The sequence below is a fragment of the Taeniopygia guttata genome, chromosome 2 (genome assembly GCF_048771995.1).
Source record: "Taeniopygia guttata chromosome 2, bTaeGut7.mat, whole genome shotgun sequence".
Lineage (NCBI taxonomy): Eukaryota > Metazoa > Chordata > Aves > Passeriformes > Estrildidae > Taeniopygia > Taeniopygia guttata.
The window spans coordinates 16,433,887-16,453,801 of NC_133026.1; the positions used below are offsets into that span (position 1 = coordinate 16,433,887).

At 39.3% G+C, this 19,915-nt stretch overlaps 1 protein-coding gene across 1 annotated transcript; it reads right to left on the reverse strand.

Moving 5' to 3' along the window:
• Window positions 1–496: 496 nt before the first annotated feature.
• RAB18 (RAB18, member RAS oncogene family) lies at window positions 497–15,068 on the reverse strand. The gene is made up of 7 exons (XM_002187730.7): window positions 14,911–15,068; window positions 12,208–12,263; window positions 6,935–6,996; window positions 5,077–5,149; window positions 3,413–3,531; window positions 3,266–3,332; window positions 497–1,756 (listed from the first exon to the last, which is right to left on the reverse strand). The coding sequence occupies exons 1-7, from the start codon at window positions 14,976–14,978 to the stop codon at window positions 1,578–1,580; spliced, it is 624 nt and encodes a 207-aa protein (XP_002187766.1). The 5' UTR covers window positions 14,979–15,068; the 3' UTR covers window positions 497–1,577.
• Window positions 15,069–19,915: the final 4,847 nt, after the last annotated feature.

Sequence of the window (19,915 nt, forward strand, 5' to 3'; positions counted from 1 at the left end):
GCATGAAACAGTAATGCAAATCTGAGATTTTAATATAATGTTTATGCATGTTTAATATTAATTACATTTACATATTTAAATTATCCTACTACATTAACAATACTAGATACAATATTTAGAAAAAACAACTAGCATGGTTAAGCCTTCAAATTTTGGTAGTTTTCTATCAAGTATAAAACAGAATAGAAAACAAAGTTTCCATGTGAAGAAGAAAGCGTATTTTAACAGAAGCAGCCAAGACCTGCTGTAAAACACAGATCATGTATGCTGACATTAAGACAAAACCTTGTAGTATTAAAGATGCTGTCATTCACTATATTTACAAGAAACTGCCAAATAGTTCATCTACTGACTGCACTATAGTGACTATTTAAAAAACCCACACAGCATCTTTGTCTTGTCCTTTAGAAATAATTTGTATGTACGAAATGACCTTGTTTAAACCATATGTGCTAGAAAATATAGAACTCTGCAATAGAAAGAGGTTAAAGTTGAATACTGTGGAAAAAAATTTATTTAAGTCTATACAAGTCTTCTGAAACAAACCATTGGCTTTGATACAGTAAATTCAAGTGAATACTCACTGCAATAGTATTTTTTCATACAGAGATCAAGAAGCCCTATAGCTTCCCATTTAGTGTCTGTGACAGAAGTTTTATTTCTGAATAAGTAGCTGCACAAAGCAGACGTGATAAGAGATCTCACAGTCACAGTGAGCTACAGTTGAGATAAACTTATATTACAAACATTTCAGAAAATTAGGAATCCATACTGAAGTGTGGCAAAATTATTCACAATGAAAGAACAATGACATGACTCAGACCCCTTGCCAATAATGAAGACCTTCTGCAGCAAGTCTAGAGCAGACCATCATAAAAACCTAGAGTGCAAGAGTACCACAAATTTAGTATATAAATATCACAGGATTAAAACTCCAGTTAAGTCATCAACTGAAGTGATGATTAAAAGGAAAACATGGCATCTCCCAGTTTTGCAAAGGAAGCTTTCAAAGCATCTCTTCAAGAAAGTGCTGATGCCAACTAGGGCCTGTGCCAATTTGTGTTTTAGACTGCACTGCTGAAAGACAAAATTTTAGCAGATTTGTCTAAGAACAGTATAATCCTGCTGTTTTTAATACCTTAAAAAAGCATTTACTAGAAGAGATGAAATATTACATTTATAGCTCAGTGTTTCCAAGATCTGTGCACACTATATAGTTCTCTAATTTCAACAGAATTTAAAAATACAACAAAGAGCAGACAATGCAGTATTTGTTAGATGGATTTGTTTAGAATAGTTACACAATTAATGTATACAGTTGTAAAATTTTTAGTGCATTTGTTCTTGCACATTATTAATGCTACTTATAAAAACCTGAAGATTGCAAATTCGGCATGCTTACCATAACATTTTCAGACTGGGAAAGCTGCAGAACATTTTTTCTACAAGTGTTCACTGCCATGATACAAAACAAATATGTGCAAACTGCAAGGTCCCTAAAAATAGCATTTAATGACTTTATGTACAGAAAGATGTAACTATCTGTTTAAATATGCAAAGAATAAGCTTCCCAAAGTTTATAACATAGAACAATATCCACCACATGCTCCTCCTCCTCCATATCCTTCTTCCTTGTTTGATAACTTTACACCTCTGTTTTGGCTTTCACTCTCCCACAGTCCAGGAGTCTGAATGATTTTTTCAACAAGTTCTTCAAAGGCACACTGCACACCATCACACGTTTTTGCACTTGCCTCTGGAGAAGAGACACAAAAAAATTAAGTGTTAGCATAACTTCTGGAAACTTGTTTAATATTTCTCTTTCAGTTAAGTTTCAATCTACAACAGACTTAAAACTTCTACAACCTATTCCTACAAACATAGCGGTGCCAAGATTGGCAACTATGCGGATTTGTCACCACACAGGTAGTACCTCAAAATATCTTAATAGAAGACTTTTCAAGTCAAACTTCACCAGAACATACAGAGACAGTTAGAGCTAAGCTTTATTTTCCTGTGGAAGGCATTCCAACAAGAAAAATGTGGATTCTTGTCTGAAAAACCCGTTTTCTGTTCTGTATTTCAGTTCTGTACATTAATCATAATTGTAGTACCACCAGACCATATGAATCAAGGATCCATACTGCAGGATTCTGGGTCAGTCTCCATAATAAAACTCATCTGATAAAAGCAATAACGCATCTCATTCCTTTTGCAGAATTCTAGGTCATTTCACTCGGGATCCTTACTTTGACCAAGACTAAGAAGTCTGCCCACAGGTTATGTTATGAGAACAACAGATACCATCAGAAATTGTTCAAGCCCCACAAGGGCTTGCCCTGCTCATCTACACAGCCAGATACTTAGCATATGTAGCATGCACATATATATATTATCTATATATGCACAGTTATAGTCCAATTTTCATTTTTGTTTTCACCTCCCATGCACTTAGTAGCTTGTGCCTCAACTTTAAATTTTTATTTTCACATCTGATACTGTGGCTAAAAAGAAACACAGCAGGACACTAAACAGAAATAAGTCTTCAGTCAGAGATGAATGTAAGTCTAAGTAGAAGAATGAATGAGTACATATCAACGAACTGCTTTGCTACTAGAATAATCCTGTAAAATAATCTCTTCTGATCCTCAGGTGAAACACATAATAAACATAAGCATAAAGAGTCACTTCAACACCCATTTTTAAATTTATCATTACATGGCTTTGCCTACAAGACCTATTTCATTTTGCAGCAAGACGAGACCAATATATTTGCTCCAGTCATAATTATGTCATTATTCAATCCCGCCCACCATTCATAAGTTAATTATATATAGCTAGCTGTTTTTGCATCCTAGTTCTAATACAGATTTCTCTCAGGTGCCAGCCATTTTGCTATACTGAAGGCTGGCCACTAGCACCAGTTTTCCCTCTTTCCTTTTGCTTCTGTTATTAATTTAGCAAGTCAGCTGGGAAAAGAAATCAGACAACACCCCAAACCCAAAACATGTTTCATCGTGCTATGGAGAACCTGTACTCCACCCTTCATCCTTATGAATTTCTACATAATCATCCACAGCTAGAACAGGTATCTGGACAGGCACAATTTTAAAAAAACAGGAATACCCATTATCTTTGTGACCCGTGCAGGTGAGAGATATCATTAATTGGACCGTACACTTAAAGACACTCAATCCTACAGAAGTGGTACTTTTCATTAAGTAACAAAAATCAAGAAAGATCTCTGCAAGTATCTATAACATACCTATGAACAACATAGAATGTTTTCTTGCAAATTTGAGGCCTTCATTTCTGTCAACTTCACGGTTTTCCTGGAATAAAACAAAGCATTAATATTCCTTATTAACAAAATATACCAGCAGATTACTTACTGCAGTTGAATTTGGTTTACCTTATCAATCTTGTTTCCAACTAACATTTGCACTATGTCATTCCTTGTGCAGTATGTTTCCAATTCATTTAACCAGTTATCCAGCTTGACAAAAGTATCTCTTCTTGTGACATCATAAACTGAAAGATATTAGTGATATTATTCCACAATATTTTCCAAGAATTACAGCTTACATTACAAAAGGAGCAAAACTTTTTGCTTTTTGAATCAGAAAACTGAAGGAGTTCTAAGGATTTAAATTTACCTTTTATATGAAGAACTGGGAAAAAAGTAGGACATCTAACAGCTCAAATCACTGATGCAGAACAACTCCAAGCTTCAGGCACCTGCAATTCTCAGACTAATATTCCTTAATCTTAGCTTACAGGCTAGAAACTATCATTCTCCAAGGAATTCTACACTAGCAGATCTCTCATGTAGGGTACCTAAAATCACTACAAAACAGCTATGCAAAGAGGATGGCACAACCTTCAGTACTGAAGCTATGAAAGTGGTTTTTTTCCCTTTCTTTTCACATCCCATGTGCAGACAGGCATAAATAGCTTCTTTCAATCAAATTGGTAACTTGGCTTGCATGAACAACCTTATTTTTTGGAAGACAGGTAACAAAGAAATAGTCAAGAGATATTGAATAAAATGGGAGAACAAATCTCAAAAGCAGAACCTTCTATCTCGCAAACAGTGCTTGTTTACAGCTTTCAACAGTAACTAAGTGGCAGGTTCACTGCAACTAAGTGACTTGATAGGACACGTTTTGACAGCACCTTCCTATACCAGGAAGATAACGCAACTCACAACCTGGGAAACCTACCAGGAGGTCACATGACAGATGTTATTCCAAATGAAACAATTTAACTAGACACAATAGCTTAGCAAGATTCTCTAAAGTCAGAAGCAACTTCAAGAAAATTAAATGTACATCCCCACCCTTTAGTCAGCTCCTCACTCCTAGCATTGGAGAAGCAGAACTTCAGAACTCAGTGCCTCATGCTTCCAGAAACCAAAGAAAAAAAGCCCAAATGAGACTTCACTGTGAAGCTGAAATTATGGGTTTTCCCCAGGTTTCTCACACACAGATTGGTGCTTTCTACATGCCCAGCTGGTCTTTTCTAAGTGATTCTGACTGTGTAACATTGGATCAGTTGGGAAACAAATAACCTCAGCCAGATCCCACATTGTTTATATTATTAATTTCATTAGGAAAAAAAAAATTTCTTCTCCCTCTTCATTAGAGGGAGAAGAAAAAGAAAAAGCTGTATCATACGGATCCAGAGAGACTAAACTGAGGGAATTTTTTTTTACTCTGCACTTAACAAGCATGGACAAAAATAAAAAGGAATAAATAAAAGACAAACTCATGACAGTACAAGGACAACAGCTCCAAGCTATCCTTTCAGATAGCAGTAGCTTTTATTCTCTTGCAAAAATCAGAAGTTCCCAAGCCAGTCAGATTGACTACATGAGAAAGAAGTTGAGACACCAATATGCTTTTATACGAGTTGTTCAACACAGATACAAAGATTTTAAATATCAATTAGATGTTATATAAAGGCTATATGAGACTAAATATCAATCAGATGTTATATAGAGACTATATCATTTGTGCAACTCCAGTGCATGAGAAAATCACAAATATTTAAAATAGCATGCAAAGACATACTTACCTAGGATAACACCTTGTGCACCTCTGTAGTAACTGGGGGTTAATGTTCTGAACCGCTCCTGACCTGCAGTATCCTAATAAGCCATTCAGAAAGTTCTGTTACTTAGAATTTCAGCAGAATGCAGTTTAGCTTTCAGGTATTCTACTTCTAATGAACATACAAAGTAAGAGTTAAACTATATTCCACTAGCAGATTAGCTGAGCTTATTCCATCCTCTGCTGTTTTACTACACATTAACTTTGAGATTTTACGTATTCTGCCCCAGGAAGCACCTATGAACTATTGGATGTAGTACATAACTGGAACAATAAGATGGCCATTTCTGCAAAGGCATTTGATCTGCAACTAGTAGTGGAACAACCAGCAAGAAAGCAACATAGCTGCAGTACTAAGATTTTCTAACAAGCATCACAGCCCATGACTACAAAACCAGTTCCTTCACTTCAATCACTTGGTCCAATTAAATTTGATTAGGTGGACTAACATGCTATAAAAAAGCAGAAGCAGGAATAAGTCAGAGGTTCTTCTGATTTTTAGCAAAGTTGAGTTTACATTCTAAAATTTAAAGAGTCAATAGCTCTGAAAAAAACCCCAAAACCCACCAAAATTAGAACGCTGTTTTCTTATCAGAGATTAAGTTATAGTGCACATTCATTGAAGGCTTTATGCATAGAATATTTAAACAACTTTATTCAGTTTACCCAGGTTAGAAGTGACAGAGGAAACACCGTGGATTCCCTGACAAAGAACCTGGATAAGCAAACTAGACTTCAACATTCTACAAGCCACTCAGTCACATCACATATCTAAAAATGGTTTTGTATCATGATGCATCTTCACAAGTTTTTCTTTTCCAGTTTACCTCTGGATTATTTCTTTCTATTTACCAAAATGAAAGAAAATAAACCCTAACTTATCATTCCTTGTTCTGCTATCAGTCTGGTTTTCCTTCTGTATGCATTCTTTATTTTCTGTGAAGCTATTGCACTTATTTTCCTCGTCCAACCCATTTATTTCACTGATGATTACTACTGTAACTAAGACATAAGTCCTGTTTGTTAGTGAGGTATGAAGCTACATGCTTCTGTAGCTCCAAGCCACAGAAACACTGCAATACACATTTCATGTTCTACTACTACTTCCCAAGGAAACAAAGGTCTGGTATCTTACTTATATGAGAAACAAAGTTTTAATCTTGCTTGGTACAAGTAGACACAACTGGGTCCGACTATCAAAAACATGCTTCAAGACACGTAAGTGTGGAGTCTGGTTTACACAATGGAGATTATTTTTAAAAAGCTTAGAAGTACTTTTTCTTCGCTTGCTGTAATGGAAGCTCTACTTTTAACTAGAGTAGAAGTTGAACACACTAAAGCTATTAAAGATTACAAACACTGCCCCTCTCTCTTTGAAATGATCTGCTACAAATAATTCTGATGTTGAGCCTATAGAAGCCTTCAAATGATGGCTATGAAGCTTAGACAAAAAATGGGTCTAAAGAGGTAACATATGAGCATGCAACTGTACTTCTTAACCCCTTAATACACAACCTCAGTGTTACAGGCAAAATTTAAAGAAGTGCACCCTTCTACTAATGTAATACCATTTAATTCCTCCTTTTCTCTACTTCTATCCCAACCAGACCTGCAATTAGTAATGCAGAAGCTCACAGGCAGCAGAACTACCCCCTCAACCAGTTGTCCCACACTTCACTGCAACTTCTAAATGCTGCAGAACCTCCCACTTCTCCAAATCACCTTCATATTAATAGAAAAAGATTCTATACAAACTATACATTACAGAAACCCTAGCTATTCCTAAAGCAAAGCAACACATGAAGAACTTAGGAGAAACTTACCCATATTGCCAGTTTAGCTTTGTTTCCATCAACTGAAATAGTTTTCACCTTAAAGTCCACACCTAGAGGAAGAAAAATATTTTAATTCCTCAAATATATTACAGTTATCTTTGAAAAGTAAAATAAAGAGAAATGGAAAAAATAAAATCAAACTCAAAAAACACCACATTTTAACACAAGCAGGAAGAATAAGTTTCATTAGCTATTTATGAACCTTGCTCAAAATTTAAGATTTTCTTGCTAGCAGGCTTTTGCAAAAGCCTAGGGGTCTTTTAAGCCATTGCGTCAAAATATTTTATGGAAGTAAGGCAAATACTATATCTCTTGTATTAAAGCACGTATTCCAGGACAAATTTTCAAGTTTATAATTCAAATGGATTAACTTTCTACTCATTACTCACACACATTCTCCAAACAGACAACAAGGTAATGGTTCTGCTGGTCAGTTACCTACTCCAACATGTAACAATTCTTCCCCCTTCATGTGTCCTCCACTCCCAGGAACTAGCAGGCTACCAACTGCTCAAGGACAAGATGCACAAAACTCAGGCCAAGGAGAACAACATGCTAGTGACTGATAATTTAAAGGATATGGAGACACATATCTGTTTGAGAGGCTCAGAGTTATGACACATTATGCTTACATTTAACCCTTAGGTTACTAATAGCAAGTAACTAACTAGAAATACGTTTCAAGTATTTTGGAGCGACTTTCACTTCTCACCAGGCAGCAGCTCTAAAATGAAGTAGCAGTATGGAAAGTTGATACTTCTACAAGAACAACTTTCAAGTGCAACAGCAACCTTTTTGTACTTGGAATTACAATGTCAATTATCACACTCCCTACCAGAAAATTAATTAAACTATTCTGATACAAAATGAGCAGAGCCTCAGGATGAGTGCACTGCACTTACATTCCCAAATTCATGCAGATTACAAACAAATATAAACAGCTGCCAAAATACATTCAACTTAAAGTCACAAAGGATGATTAAGAAACTGCGTATTATAAGCAGATTAAAACTTCAGTTGCACTGAACTGTAGAAGTGCTTTGTTTCAAAAAAGGTAAATACAATTTTTATTCCACTGCTTCACGGCTTCAGCTCATTGAAGTGTCAGGTGCTTTTCAGACAGCGTTTTGCCCTGGAAGAAGCAGATACTCTCAAGCAAAATCTTCCCAAACTACATCAGCTTTTGTAGTATCTGAACAGAACTTTGCTTTTTTCAGGTACTAGGACTCTCAGTCCCTAGCTTAGCAGTAATATAATGCTCCATACCATGCACAAGAATGGTACAAGATTCTACAGTTATGTTCACAGAAGAGAACAGTCATTACTAACTTTATTTTAAACACCAGTTCTTAGAATTTTACCTAGTTCACAGAAGATTGCTATGGTAGCAATTTGACTCAATTTGAACCTAGAGAACATTCTGTTCTATCCACTTTTCAGCACTCAGCAGTAACTTTCAGACTAAGAGAATCTCTTTCTTCCACTATAATTGCATGTTTCTTCCCCTGAACTCCAAAAACCCCCATATGCAGCTAGGTCAGCATGCCCAACAGTTCACAGTGCATTCTTTTATCTATTAGTCAGGCACCAAAACCTGTAACTGCAGCTATTACAATTCTATTGGATACTTAATATGAAAAACACATAATCAATTTCAAGAAAATAAAATTTCTTCCTTAATATAAACATTATTTTATGTATTTTAAAGCCACAGTATCCTCCCTTCCATTCAGTAAACAGATTCAGAATCTTGTGCCTGCACAGTTTAGCAATTTTCATTTAATGGAAATAGACATATACACCTTTATGCTAGCTTTGCTGCTGGTTTAAAATTCACTTTAAATTTTGCAAGACCAATGCAAGTAAAATAAGAAACTAAAATAGTGACTTAACCCCATGCATTAAACTATATGTTGAAAAGCAAGAGTATGAAAATGAACTAATAACACACCAAAATACATCCTTTAAAGTGATTGAGGCAAGTAAAATAGAATTCTAACAAACAGAGGAGCTCAATACATATAAAAGCCAATAAATAAATTAAAAAAAAAAAAAGAAAATGTTTAAATACTTATGTTTTTGGTTGCATGTCTGCTATAAGGAAAGACAAGTATAAAAAATTTTAGGCTCAAGAAAATCTTGTTGAATTGAACAAACAGGGTACTTATATTTCCTAAAACCAACAGTGAAACACAGACATGTTTGTGTGACAGGTATCAGTTCTGACCTCACAAGAGTGATGTGTCTACCCTTGACAACAGAAAGCTGACAGTGCTTTCCACCATGCCTTGGAAGGCAGCCAGAAACAAGACAGCACTACTAGACTGTACTCCTGTGTGTTAACACCTCCTGCCTTAGCACTACTCACACACTATGGACTTACAATCTGTGAGAAGCAGCTCTGACACTGATACTGCTCTCACATTCAGGGCAGCAATGCTACGCTCTGTTTACAGGAAGTGCAGAATTTGCTACAGTGTAGTATTTGTGCTGTAGGTAAGTGACAAGTTGGACAGCTTAGGAGTTTGAGGACTCCAAATGCAAGGAAAGCTAAAAAGTTAAGAGACATCAGATCTAAATACATCATTTCATTTGCGAAATACGGATTGCACTGAACACTTATCTGGAATCTCTCATACAAAGAGAAAGCAAGTGAAGACAAGCATGAGCAGTAAGAACAACAGAAAATACTGGGGTACGTGTAGTCTGGTAAAACCCATATGATGAAGCCCAACAAAAAAGCCAGCCCCAACAGAATACAAGGACAGGTAATCTGCCAGGTTAAATACAACATGTTTAATCCAACTGAAGCTACTAAAGCTGAACTATTTGCCAAAAGCAGCTTATTCTTTGAAGAATATCACAGGATTTTTACTAAGTTCTTGATTTACTAATAATTTAGGGTTTCTTTTAAACTGAACCCAAAAGGTCTGTGCAATCTATGAAGGTAAGCTATGTCTCAACAGGTCATCACAGAGGACCAGCTGACAAGGCTTTCCTCAGTATTGTGGGTTTCTGTGCAGTTCTTCCTATATCTTAAAGAAAACCAAACCAACCAAAGTTCTCTTCACTGTCTAATACAAATAGAAAAAAATACAATCACGTTAGCCAGTTCAGCAGTCAACATGCAGATGACATTGAAAGAAGACATTATTTATAGTCCCTTCATTTTGAAAAAGCACCATACTACTCAGTTTCAACAGGAAAGGCTTTAAAATTTCTTCTGTCCTTCTGTCCCTTAACTCAAAACAAAATAGTGTTTAATTAGCACAAAAAGAACTCTAAGCCGAGACTCACGAAGTTTTGACATTTCACCATCTTGTAAATACCTGAAATTCGCATCTAGGGTCTGTGTCTTCATGCAGCAGAATAGTTACCTCTAGGAACTCACTCCAACTGCTTTATCTATATGGACAACAAATCATGCCCTGAATTTAAAGACGACATTTTGCTTCTTAGAAATACATTCACCAGAAAAGAGGCAATGGCATTGGATAGTGGATTAAAAAGAAAAATGAGAAAACAAGTAAGAACCCAGACTCTGTCCTCTTCCAGCTAAGTTGACAAAAAAATGAATCTGCTATCCCCTAGGAGTGCCCCACACACCATGCTGTAGGACTTGCACAGCTGGAGTCACAGTAGCCCTACTGTACAGCACTACCTCAAACATCAGCTATACAGGTCTAACAGGGTGATATACGCCAGCACTTGCTCAGTCTCTAGAAACTGACCTGACTTTTCCTGCCAAATAATCATTCCAGGTGAGTATATTTGTTGTATACTTGTTTCAGACCTCAAACTCTATCTGTAGTAATGCTTATATTAAGTACTCACCCTCCTTTTCCACACCAGAAACAGAGTAGAGTAAGACCGGCCAAGTAGGATCTACCAGCAATGATCTACCAAATTCAACAACCTCGAATTGTTGCTATTTAACAATCAGTGATTAGCCACCACACATGTTGTTGTGCATGTTGACAAACCTGAAGAAGAATTACTTCAGGAAATATTTACTTAGTTTCTCAAATTATGTCAGTTTTTGACACAGTACAAACAGCAGAATGAAAAAAAGAAACCCCACCATTAAAAACAAACAGAAAATCCCCAAACAATAAAGATGCCCACTCAGAGACTGAACTACTCTTTTGCTATCCAAAAGATCATGAAAGCTGAAGTAGCTATTATGCACTAACTTCCTGGCTCACAGGTAGGCATATCAAGAAAGTAACAGGACCTGAAGTATATACAGTGCCAAAACTACTAGATTAGAATCCAAGATTGCCATCTTCATCACCTGATCTATTTAATTCCTGTTTCCTTCCATGCTGTCCTCCCTCATAAACTGAGGTGGTGCTACTTGCAAAACTTCATTTTTATAAGCAATGGAACGAACAAAAATAGGCCACATTCCTCCCCTTGGCTTCTCAGTGCTTTATATGAATCAGTACTCCTGAATCTTATTAACGTTAACAAAAAAAAAAAAATCAATTTATTTAATTCTTAATAAATTAGAGCTGGTTTTGCTTACCAACAACTGAACCCAAAGAAAAAATCCTATATAAACTCTTAGACAGAACTCTTCCTACAGAGAAAGCAAAAAATGCAACTGAAATGATGGTGTGAAAAAGTATCTCTATTTTCCATAACTTCAGTTTGGCAATTTTCCGTAATTTTGGCAGAGAGTTGCATCACACTATTAAAAGTTCCATTTTGCTTCCCTTGAGAACCAATCCACTTAGTGCATCCTGCATTCTGGGTCACTCTCCCCCAGAACAACTGACCCATGCTGGTAGGTATAATACCAGCACAGCACTGACACGTCACTGCCTTTTTCCCCAGCAGCTCCACATTCTTGGCTCTCTTCCACTTTTCTCGGAAGTCTAGCTGCCAAGGAACTGACTGCTAAGAAGAAGTAAAAAAAGCCACGTTGTAATTTCCTCTCTACCGAGGAAAAGCAGATGCCACTCCGAGCCCAGGGCACTCAAGTATTGCTAGAAGTTGGAAGAGTTAACACTACCTGCTACAGAGTCTGAATATAGCTACCAAGTATCATATTACACACACACAAGGTCTGGACAGCAATACTATTAGTCAAAAACCTGACACCTATTTTGCACAGAAAAATCAGTAGGAGAGTATTTGTTCTTACAGAAAGGCAAACACATCTGAACTTCACTGTATGTTAGGTAAGTCTGAACAAACCACAATTTTACACTGAAAATGTTATCAGTTTTTCTAAGGTAGTATTAGCACATACTTACCAATTGTTGCTGCAAGTTCTGGGTCAAATGTATCATCTGTGAACCGCAGCAGAAGGCTGATAGGGGAAAAAAGAAAAAAAAAAGAGATACTACTATTGCAGCATATCCATACCTTGCTGGAAGCTTATAATTTACAAGTCTGAAAAGAACAGCAAGACCACATAGCTAAATAAACTCATATCTGAATTTTTAAAATTTTTTTTTTCTTTTTGGTAGGAGAGAAGATATGGAAAAAAAGAATAGAACATGGAAAGAATAGAGCAGACATGCTCTGCTACCTGAGCCCATATCTGTTCTCTGCATGTATTACCAAGAATGCCTCTTTGAAAACAAAGTACCACACAAGCTGTCGAATCAGTTGCCTGAGCAGTTATGTGATCTGCTTTGCAAAGCATTTTACTTCAACCTTATTCTATTTTCCTTCTTTCAGAACTCAGTATAAAAGTAGTGGTTTTTTGTTTTGTTTCAATATTGCTTCACACAGTATTTCTGTAAGCTTGAGAAATAAATTCCAAGTCAGCTTTTCATCCCAGAAATAACTCCTTGAACTGGCCACACAAGGGAACAGCAAAGACAACACCCATCAGAAATAAAGACACAGAAGCTGAAGAGCAGAAATAGCTCCCCAATGTTTTATGATTCTGTATTTCTTTGTATATAACAACTCACACAGACAATATTTCCCCCATCCTAATGAATGTGTTTGCTACCAACAGAAAAAGCTACAACTAAGATTAAACAGCACATCACACCATAACAATGCAGGGTCCCTTAAAGAAGTGCTCATAATGCCACCAGTGTGAAATGTAAATATTTTTGGGAGAGACAAAGATTCTGAGCATGCAGTTCCTAAAATCAGCAGTCTTTTCCTGTGACCAAGGCTTCTACTCATTTCCAGGATGAAGAAACAAAACAAAGCCTTATCTGCTTCTCAGTCTTCCCCACCACCCTGTTCTTTTCTCCTCTTTTTGCGTGTGAATTAAGAAGTCAAGTGCTTTTTAGCATTTGGACACAGTCCTGCATTGACAAAAATAGTGACCACTGAAATTCCTTTATTTAAATGAGGATGAGTGATAACTTGAAGTTACTCACAGACCAATGTTTCTTTCTCTCCTTACTCCAGAACCCCAAAATCAAATGGTAGCTTTACTTACCAAAGAATAATTAAAATAATAATAATTTTTTAAAAAATCACAGCACACAGGTTTTTCCCAGTACCTTCAGATGGTTTTATAAGGATGCTATTTAAGAGCAGATATTTTTAGTTACAACCAATACTAGTTTCATTCAGAACAGAGAAATTATGGAACCCCTATACTGCTATTAGAATAAAACCATCCTTTTACCAGTCTTGCATGCCTAGCCCAGCCAACTTCTACCTTTTTTCATATGTAGCCATCATCGTCTACAAAGCACAGCACAGTCATAGGGATCATGTTTAAGACAGCATTTGTTCAGAATTCAGGACTTCAACCACCTACTCCACCTTGCTAATACCTGTTTAGCATCTGACCTTTCCTTGTCAACCAATAGGTAGAAGACACAAATTTAGAAATAATTCAATATTAAGTTCCTGTACCGAACAACTCCATTGTTATTGTTTAATAACGTTTTTATTTCCTCCACCTAATGCCTGTTTTAGCAAGCTTTCTGATTTAAAGAAACATGTATATAAATAAATATGTAATCCCACTGTGTGTTTTATCTGCCCCAGGAAAAATTCTTCCATATGGCCACTCATATGTGAGATGACCTCAAGTAAAAGAAATCTGCTCAGGTCATGTCTGTCACAAGGGGTCTACTGTACTAATTAGGAATTCAGTAGCTAACTCAAACGAGTAACTGACAGACTTTTAACAAATATGGGTGCTTCTTTTCCCTAATTAGCAACTTGTATGTAATTTGGGGTCACGGCAGAGGACGTATATTATTGCCACAGAAATATCAAATATAAAATTACCAGTGTGGTACATTCCCAGACACCCTTCTGCATTTATATCCCACACTCTTTAGTAAGAATTACGTTATTATCAAAAAAAAAGTTAAAAAAACCCACAACACACAAACAAAATCCCAGCTCCTTAGGGTTGGTATCTACAGCTTAGCCAAAGCCATGAATACGGCAGGGAGGAAGAAATCAACCTCAATGTACTTGATAAAGCCTATCATTAGCACAAAAACAAAACTGTGTCAGAACTGCTTTGCTGCGTCCCCGTGCTCCCCCTCACACACCCAATGCTGGATCACTTGTGACTCTGCATATACGTCTTTCGGACTAGACATTAACCCCAAAGCGCTATGGAGATGTACAAGGGCACCTATCTCCGCACAACGCTGCCCGGGCACAGGGCGGCCGAGGTGACCCGGGCAGCCCGACAGAAGCCCCGCTTCACCTGCCCGCAGCTGGACCGGGCACACACCGGCCCAGGGCCCGCGGCTCGGGAACGCTGCGGAGGAGGAGGAGAAGGAAGAAGAGGGAGGAGCTGGGGGAGAATCTCTCGCCTGCCGGAGAGCTGGCCGGGAAGGGAGCCGGCCGGGAAGGGAGCCGGCCGGGAAGGGAGCCGGCCGGGAAGGGAGCCCCCCCACCGCGGGCCCGGCCCTGCGGGGCGCAGGCCGCGCCCAGACGGCATTGTCCCACAAGGGGCCTAGGCCGGAGCCGGCCGGCCAGGAGAGGCTGTGGAAAGCTGTCGGGCGCCCCCTCACCTGGACTTGCCGACGCCGCTCTCGCCGATGATGAGGATCTTCAGGGTGGTCAGCACGTCCTCGTCCATCCCGGCGGCGCTCCCGAACCGGCCCCGACCGCCCGAGCTCCGTGCGCAGCTGCGGCGGCGACGCTGCGCCTGCGCAGGGCCGCCTGCGGTTTGTTTACAGCGGGCGGGGCGGGCCGGCCGTGCGCGCATGCGCGGGGCCGCGGCTGCGGGAGCGGCCGGGCTGTGACCTGAGGCGGGCGGGGGAGCCCCGCGGGGTTTGCGGCTGCGGTCCGTGCCAGAGCCGGGGCCGTGGGGAGAAAAGCGACCGAATAAAGTGGCAGCGAGTTTTTTAGGCGTTGGAATGGGCTGCCCGGGGAGGTGGTGGAGTCCCTGGCCCTGGAGGTGCTTAAGGGAGGAACGGACGTGGCACGCGGTGCTGCGGTGTCGGCTGGGCTCGATGAGCTCAGAGCCATTTCCAGCCTCGCTGGTTCCGTGGTGCCTGTGCCGCACGAAGGCAGCGGGCAGCGCCCGGTGCGGAGCGGGGCCAGCTGCCGCCCCCGCGGGGAGCAGCTGCTCCGGAGCTGCCCCAAACACGGGGCAAACCGCGCTGCAGGCCAGCTGGGCCTGACACCACCTGCTTTTCTGCCGGCATCTTACGCTCTCCCTTCAAAGCCAAAAATGCTGGTTCGTTGGTTAGTTGGGTTTTTTCCGATTCCGATGAGAAAGTCTCTTTATGACCAATTCAGCTAACCTGATATTATGGCTTGAAATCTACCTCAGGCCACGTATAAACAAGTGCAACTCCTCTAAAATTAACAGAGTACATGTCAGATGTGAGCCTGAGATTCCTGTAGTCCTTGGCCCAGCTGAGCAGCCTCTGGGCAGGCCAGAGACTGATTTCGCCAAATAAAAACGAGTTCAGGTTCTCCCATGATCACGTAAATCAGTCACACAGCCAGTCACTCCAAAGGAAGAGATCAGGCCATGTCAGCAGTTTGCACAAAGCAGGTGCACCTGTGAGGCCATCGTGGTTTCTGGCAGTGATGGCTGCAGAGGGCACAGCTCTTCCAGCTGACTCCTGACTCTGAGCATTTGCTTTCACCTGAGTTCCAGGGTCAACACAGAAACTGTTCTCTTGTGGTTTTATGGTAAATCTCCCTGTTACCTGGCTTCTACTTTCAGGATCTGGTCTCCTGACACTTTTACCTCAGAAAAATAAGTCTCAGGATGAGTACAATAACAATAATTATCCTATTAAACTAAGGAAATGTATTCTATAATTAAATGTGCAAACAGCTGGCTATGTTTACAGCAGCACTGTGCCTGTTTGTAATGAATAATCTAAAATTTGTTGAAGGTGTTACAGTTCTTGTAGTCTGGATTGTGGTTTGCAGTAGTGCAAGAAATCAGAATGTCTCTACTCTCTAGTTTTTGTTGAAGTGTACAGAAACTCTGGGGTCTTAGCATGGATCAGGATTTGAATTTGGAAGGTCTATACAAAGAGCAAGGTATTCCACTAAGGCTACTGAATCTCTTGAAGTGAGAGAGTATGTGTATTCTGGGATTAGGTTTTTTCCCACTGCAGCCATAGAATTAAACTATTCAATGTGGATTTTAGTCATGATTCAGATCATAATCCTATACCTTACTCAGAATGAAGGGCTGGTCAGGATGGTGTTCAGATCTTTAATGATGAGCATATACAAGAAACAAGGGAAAACTTGCCCTAAATGAACAGTTCTGTAACTCATACTTATGGATGTGATATTTTAGACCTTCTTAGGCATGCCCTTTGAGAACAGGTATTTCTCCAGGTTGTCCTCCTTCAGGTGGAACTATGTAGTCTCTCACTCTGAGATTGGATCTGAGTGCTGCAGTCAGCCTGTTTGCTGTCTGCATATCTATTTAAATTCTGGAAAACCTATTGGCCTATTGCAGGAACCAGCTATTGGATAATTAAGGTGTCTCAGTCCTTCAAAACAAGAGTATTATTTATTCATTGAAAGATATACAATGATCAGAATATTTTTCAACAAATTTTTGTATAGTTTCTTCATTGAAGCCGTCTCTGAACTGGAAGAGACATCTAACCTGCTATAATTCATGGGTGCCTGTCTTTTTCCTTGCCTGCTTTTCAGTACTCTTCAGGAGTCCTTGCTTATGCCTAACAACTAGCCCAATCCCTTGAATAAGGCTGGGAGTGTTTTTCTTTTTATCGTTTATTGCCCCATTTGACCCTGACCTCAGATATGGCAGGGTCAGCCCATAGCAGTGAGGCTAGCCCTGCCTGATATTCAGTCTTCCTAGAAGAAGTCTGGAGATTTTTATTTTTTTTTTTATGCTATGCTGTTTCCTCTTGATTTCTTCTCAGTGAGCTCTGCATTTCTGACAGAATGGCACAGAGCAGATCAATTTGTCTGGAGATAATAAATATAAATAATTATGCATATATAGTTTCCTTATTTTAGATACACCACTGAGGGAAGCAGTCTGATGGTGGAAAACTAGCATAACTTATTCCAGGGCTGATCATTGCTATGGGGCGATAGAGACAGACAGACATCACCTTTGCACTTCAGAGCTTCCCCTCATGCTTTACAGTCTTGCATGTGCCTACCTGGTTCCTGGTTTGATACAGGGCTCAGACTAGAAGAATGTCAGGTCCATCTCAGCTTGTGCAAATATATGCAATCAGTCCTCCTGAGCTTTTGATTACTTCAGGGATGTGACAAAGAAGGAAGGACATCTTGATGATGATATTGTGTACTCTCACCATTAAAATTCCCTATCCACTGTATTACAGACTTGGCTATATCTTTGACCATGAAAACAGATGGGAGACTATTTATAGTCACTCCCTCAGGGCTGGGATCAGTAATGAAAGGACCATTGCATTTCATGTACCCTCAAGGGACTGTAGAGCAGTTGCATAGTGCAGTGCCCTTATGCAGGCACTGAGAGCAAGTGTAGGTGAGAAGGACCTCCATCCAGTTTGTTCCTGCTGAACCAGCTGCAGGATAACCTTGGCAACATAGATGAGTGTGTCAGTAATAATCATCTATTACCGTGAGAAACTACCTGGAATAAACAACAAAGAGCACCCTCAGTCTCATTCTGTGTCTGAAAGACACCTGGGAGCCTTTGGTAAGTTCACTTGAGCCCTCTGTATCACTTCCACAGCTTAAATAAGGGCATAATGGTATTTGCTATTAGAAGACTGCAGAAACAGCATGGATCAAGGGAGCTAAGCTGCCAGCACTGCTTTGTTTAGCATGAGCTCTGAAATTCATTATGGGAGAGTATCCCCTTAACTGCATGGCTGTCCTCCTGTCTCTCTTTCACAAGTGAAAACAGGCCTTGAAATGTATAGCTTCTGTTTTGGCTGTCTAGGTACATACATGTCTCAGGAGCATGCACCTCTTGAGGTGACAAAGTCCTTAATTCATTGACACCCTCAAAGATTTTCTCAGGCCAATCATGCACAATGTGCAGCAGAAGCTGAGAAGCTCAACCGCTTCAGAGAGAAGTTGACAGCAATCTACTGCTGCAAAGACTAATCCTGCTGTCCCATTTCCACATTGTGAGGCTGACCCATATGTTGATGTGGCAGTGAGTCAGGAGTTATGATTCACAGTGAAACAAGCGTGATTGCTAAACTCACCAGTCCCACCCAGCAGAGATGACACACTTATGTATGCTTGTTCTTTTGTGCTGCTTCATGAAGTAATTTGCAAGGTTTGTAAAACTGTCACTGTGTCATATTAAGGGAGGTTCCTTCTCTGTGTGACATCCTTAAATGCACTCAGCACATCTCTATGATTTCACATTCAATGAATAAAAGCAAGGAGTGAAAGTGCTGCAGCAGTCCCAGAATTCCAGGCAGGATTCATCTGGAGACCACACTGCAACGTAAATGACTCTGCTATGTCTGGGCACTCCTTTTCTAAAGAACCCAGCCTATTTTTATGAAGAAACTATGTAATTATCTTTCTCTCCCCTGCTTCCAACAGCAGCCAGAGTTGGGTACTCCCATCTGTTGATCTTCTCAGTGTCTGCTTGGTTTCTGTGAACAGTAAGGCAGATTTAAGACTATAGGCACATTAGCTCTGGGCAATTAAAATACACTGCTTATAACCAACACAGTTTAAAAAAGCATTGAGGCTATGACAGAAATTGGCTATTTGGGGAAGAACAACAAGAAAAATATTGTTTCAGCCATTCAAAGAGTCATGGTTGTATATGAGAATGATATGGCAGTATTTTTCAGAGGAAACCAACATATATTCTGAAGATCATTAGCTGAGACTTGCATAATGACCATGAGTAGATTGCTGATTTAGTGCTAGAATACTGTGATTGCTGAAAATTATATTAAAAACTTGATTGCATTCTATGCAGTTTTATTTTGCTAGATACAAGATGCAACTTACACGACACCACATCTTACTTCTCTGATGGAAAATTATGACAAAGGCTAGCCACCTCCTACTTACATAAAATTTTGTTCAGATAAATTGGCTAATTGTTTAATCACAAGTAATGCAAGCAGTAATCTTAAAACCAACAATTTATCTTTCTGCATTGTGTAATGAACCTTATACCAAGGGAAGCTTTTTGTACTGGAAGACCTAAATACTATTTTTTAAATGTCTCTAAAGCAACCATTGCAATCCTAAATAACAATGAGAGAGTAGATTACTGCTTACAAATGTTAGATTCCTTACAAAACTTTGATTACACTTTACACGATAAGAAAACAGCTTTGCTATTTGAAGTGGACCTATCATCTACTGCATCAACAATGAAAAGGGTGAGACAACAGATTTCAAAGAACACAGTAAGAACAACAAAGTTTGGATGTTAGAGTTTTCCACAGTTGCTCTTCATGTGCACTTCATGAACATACTTAACTGTGAGTGCTCTGAATTTGGTTTTTTTTTCATAGCAAGTTTAGTTGTATCCAGTGGAGCACAATATATAATAAATTTAGCACTCAGAATTGCTTACAGTGGAAAAGA

What these genes read in the sequence shown, in the direction of transcription:
- RAB18 (XM_002187730.7), bottom strand. Translation starts at nt 14,978, where the DNA reads ATGGACGAGGACGTGCTGACCACCCTGAAGATCCTCATCATCGGCGAG. An exon ending in AGCGGCGTCGGCAAGTCCAG is followed by an intron (nt 12,264 to 14,910) that starts GTGAGGGGGCGC and finishes TTCCCCTATCAG; the next exon opens with CCTTCTGCTGCGGTTCACAG. An exon ending in TGCACAAGGTGTTATCCTAG is followed by an intron (nt 3,532 to 5,076) that starts GTAAGTATGTCT and finishes AATATCTTTCAG; the next exon opens with TTTATGATGTCACAAGAAGA.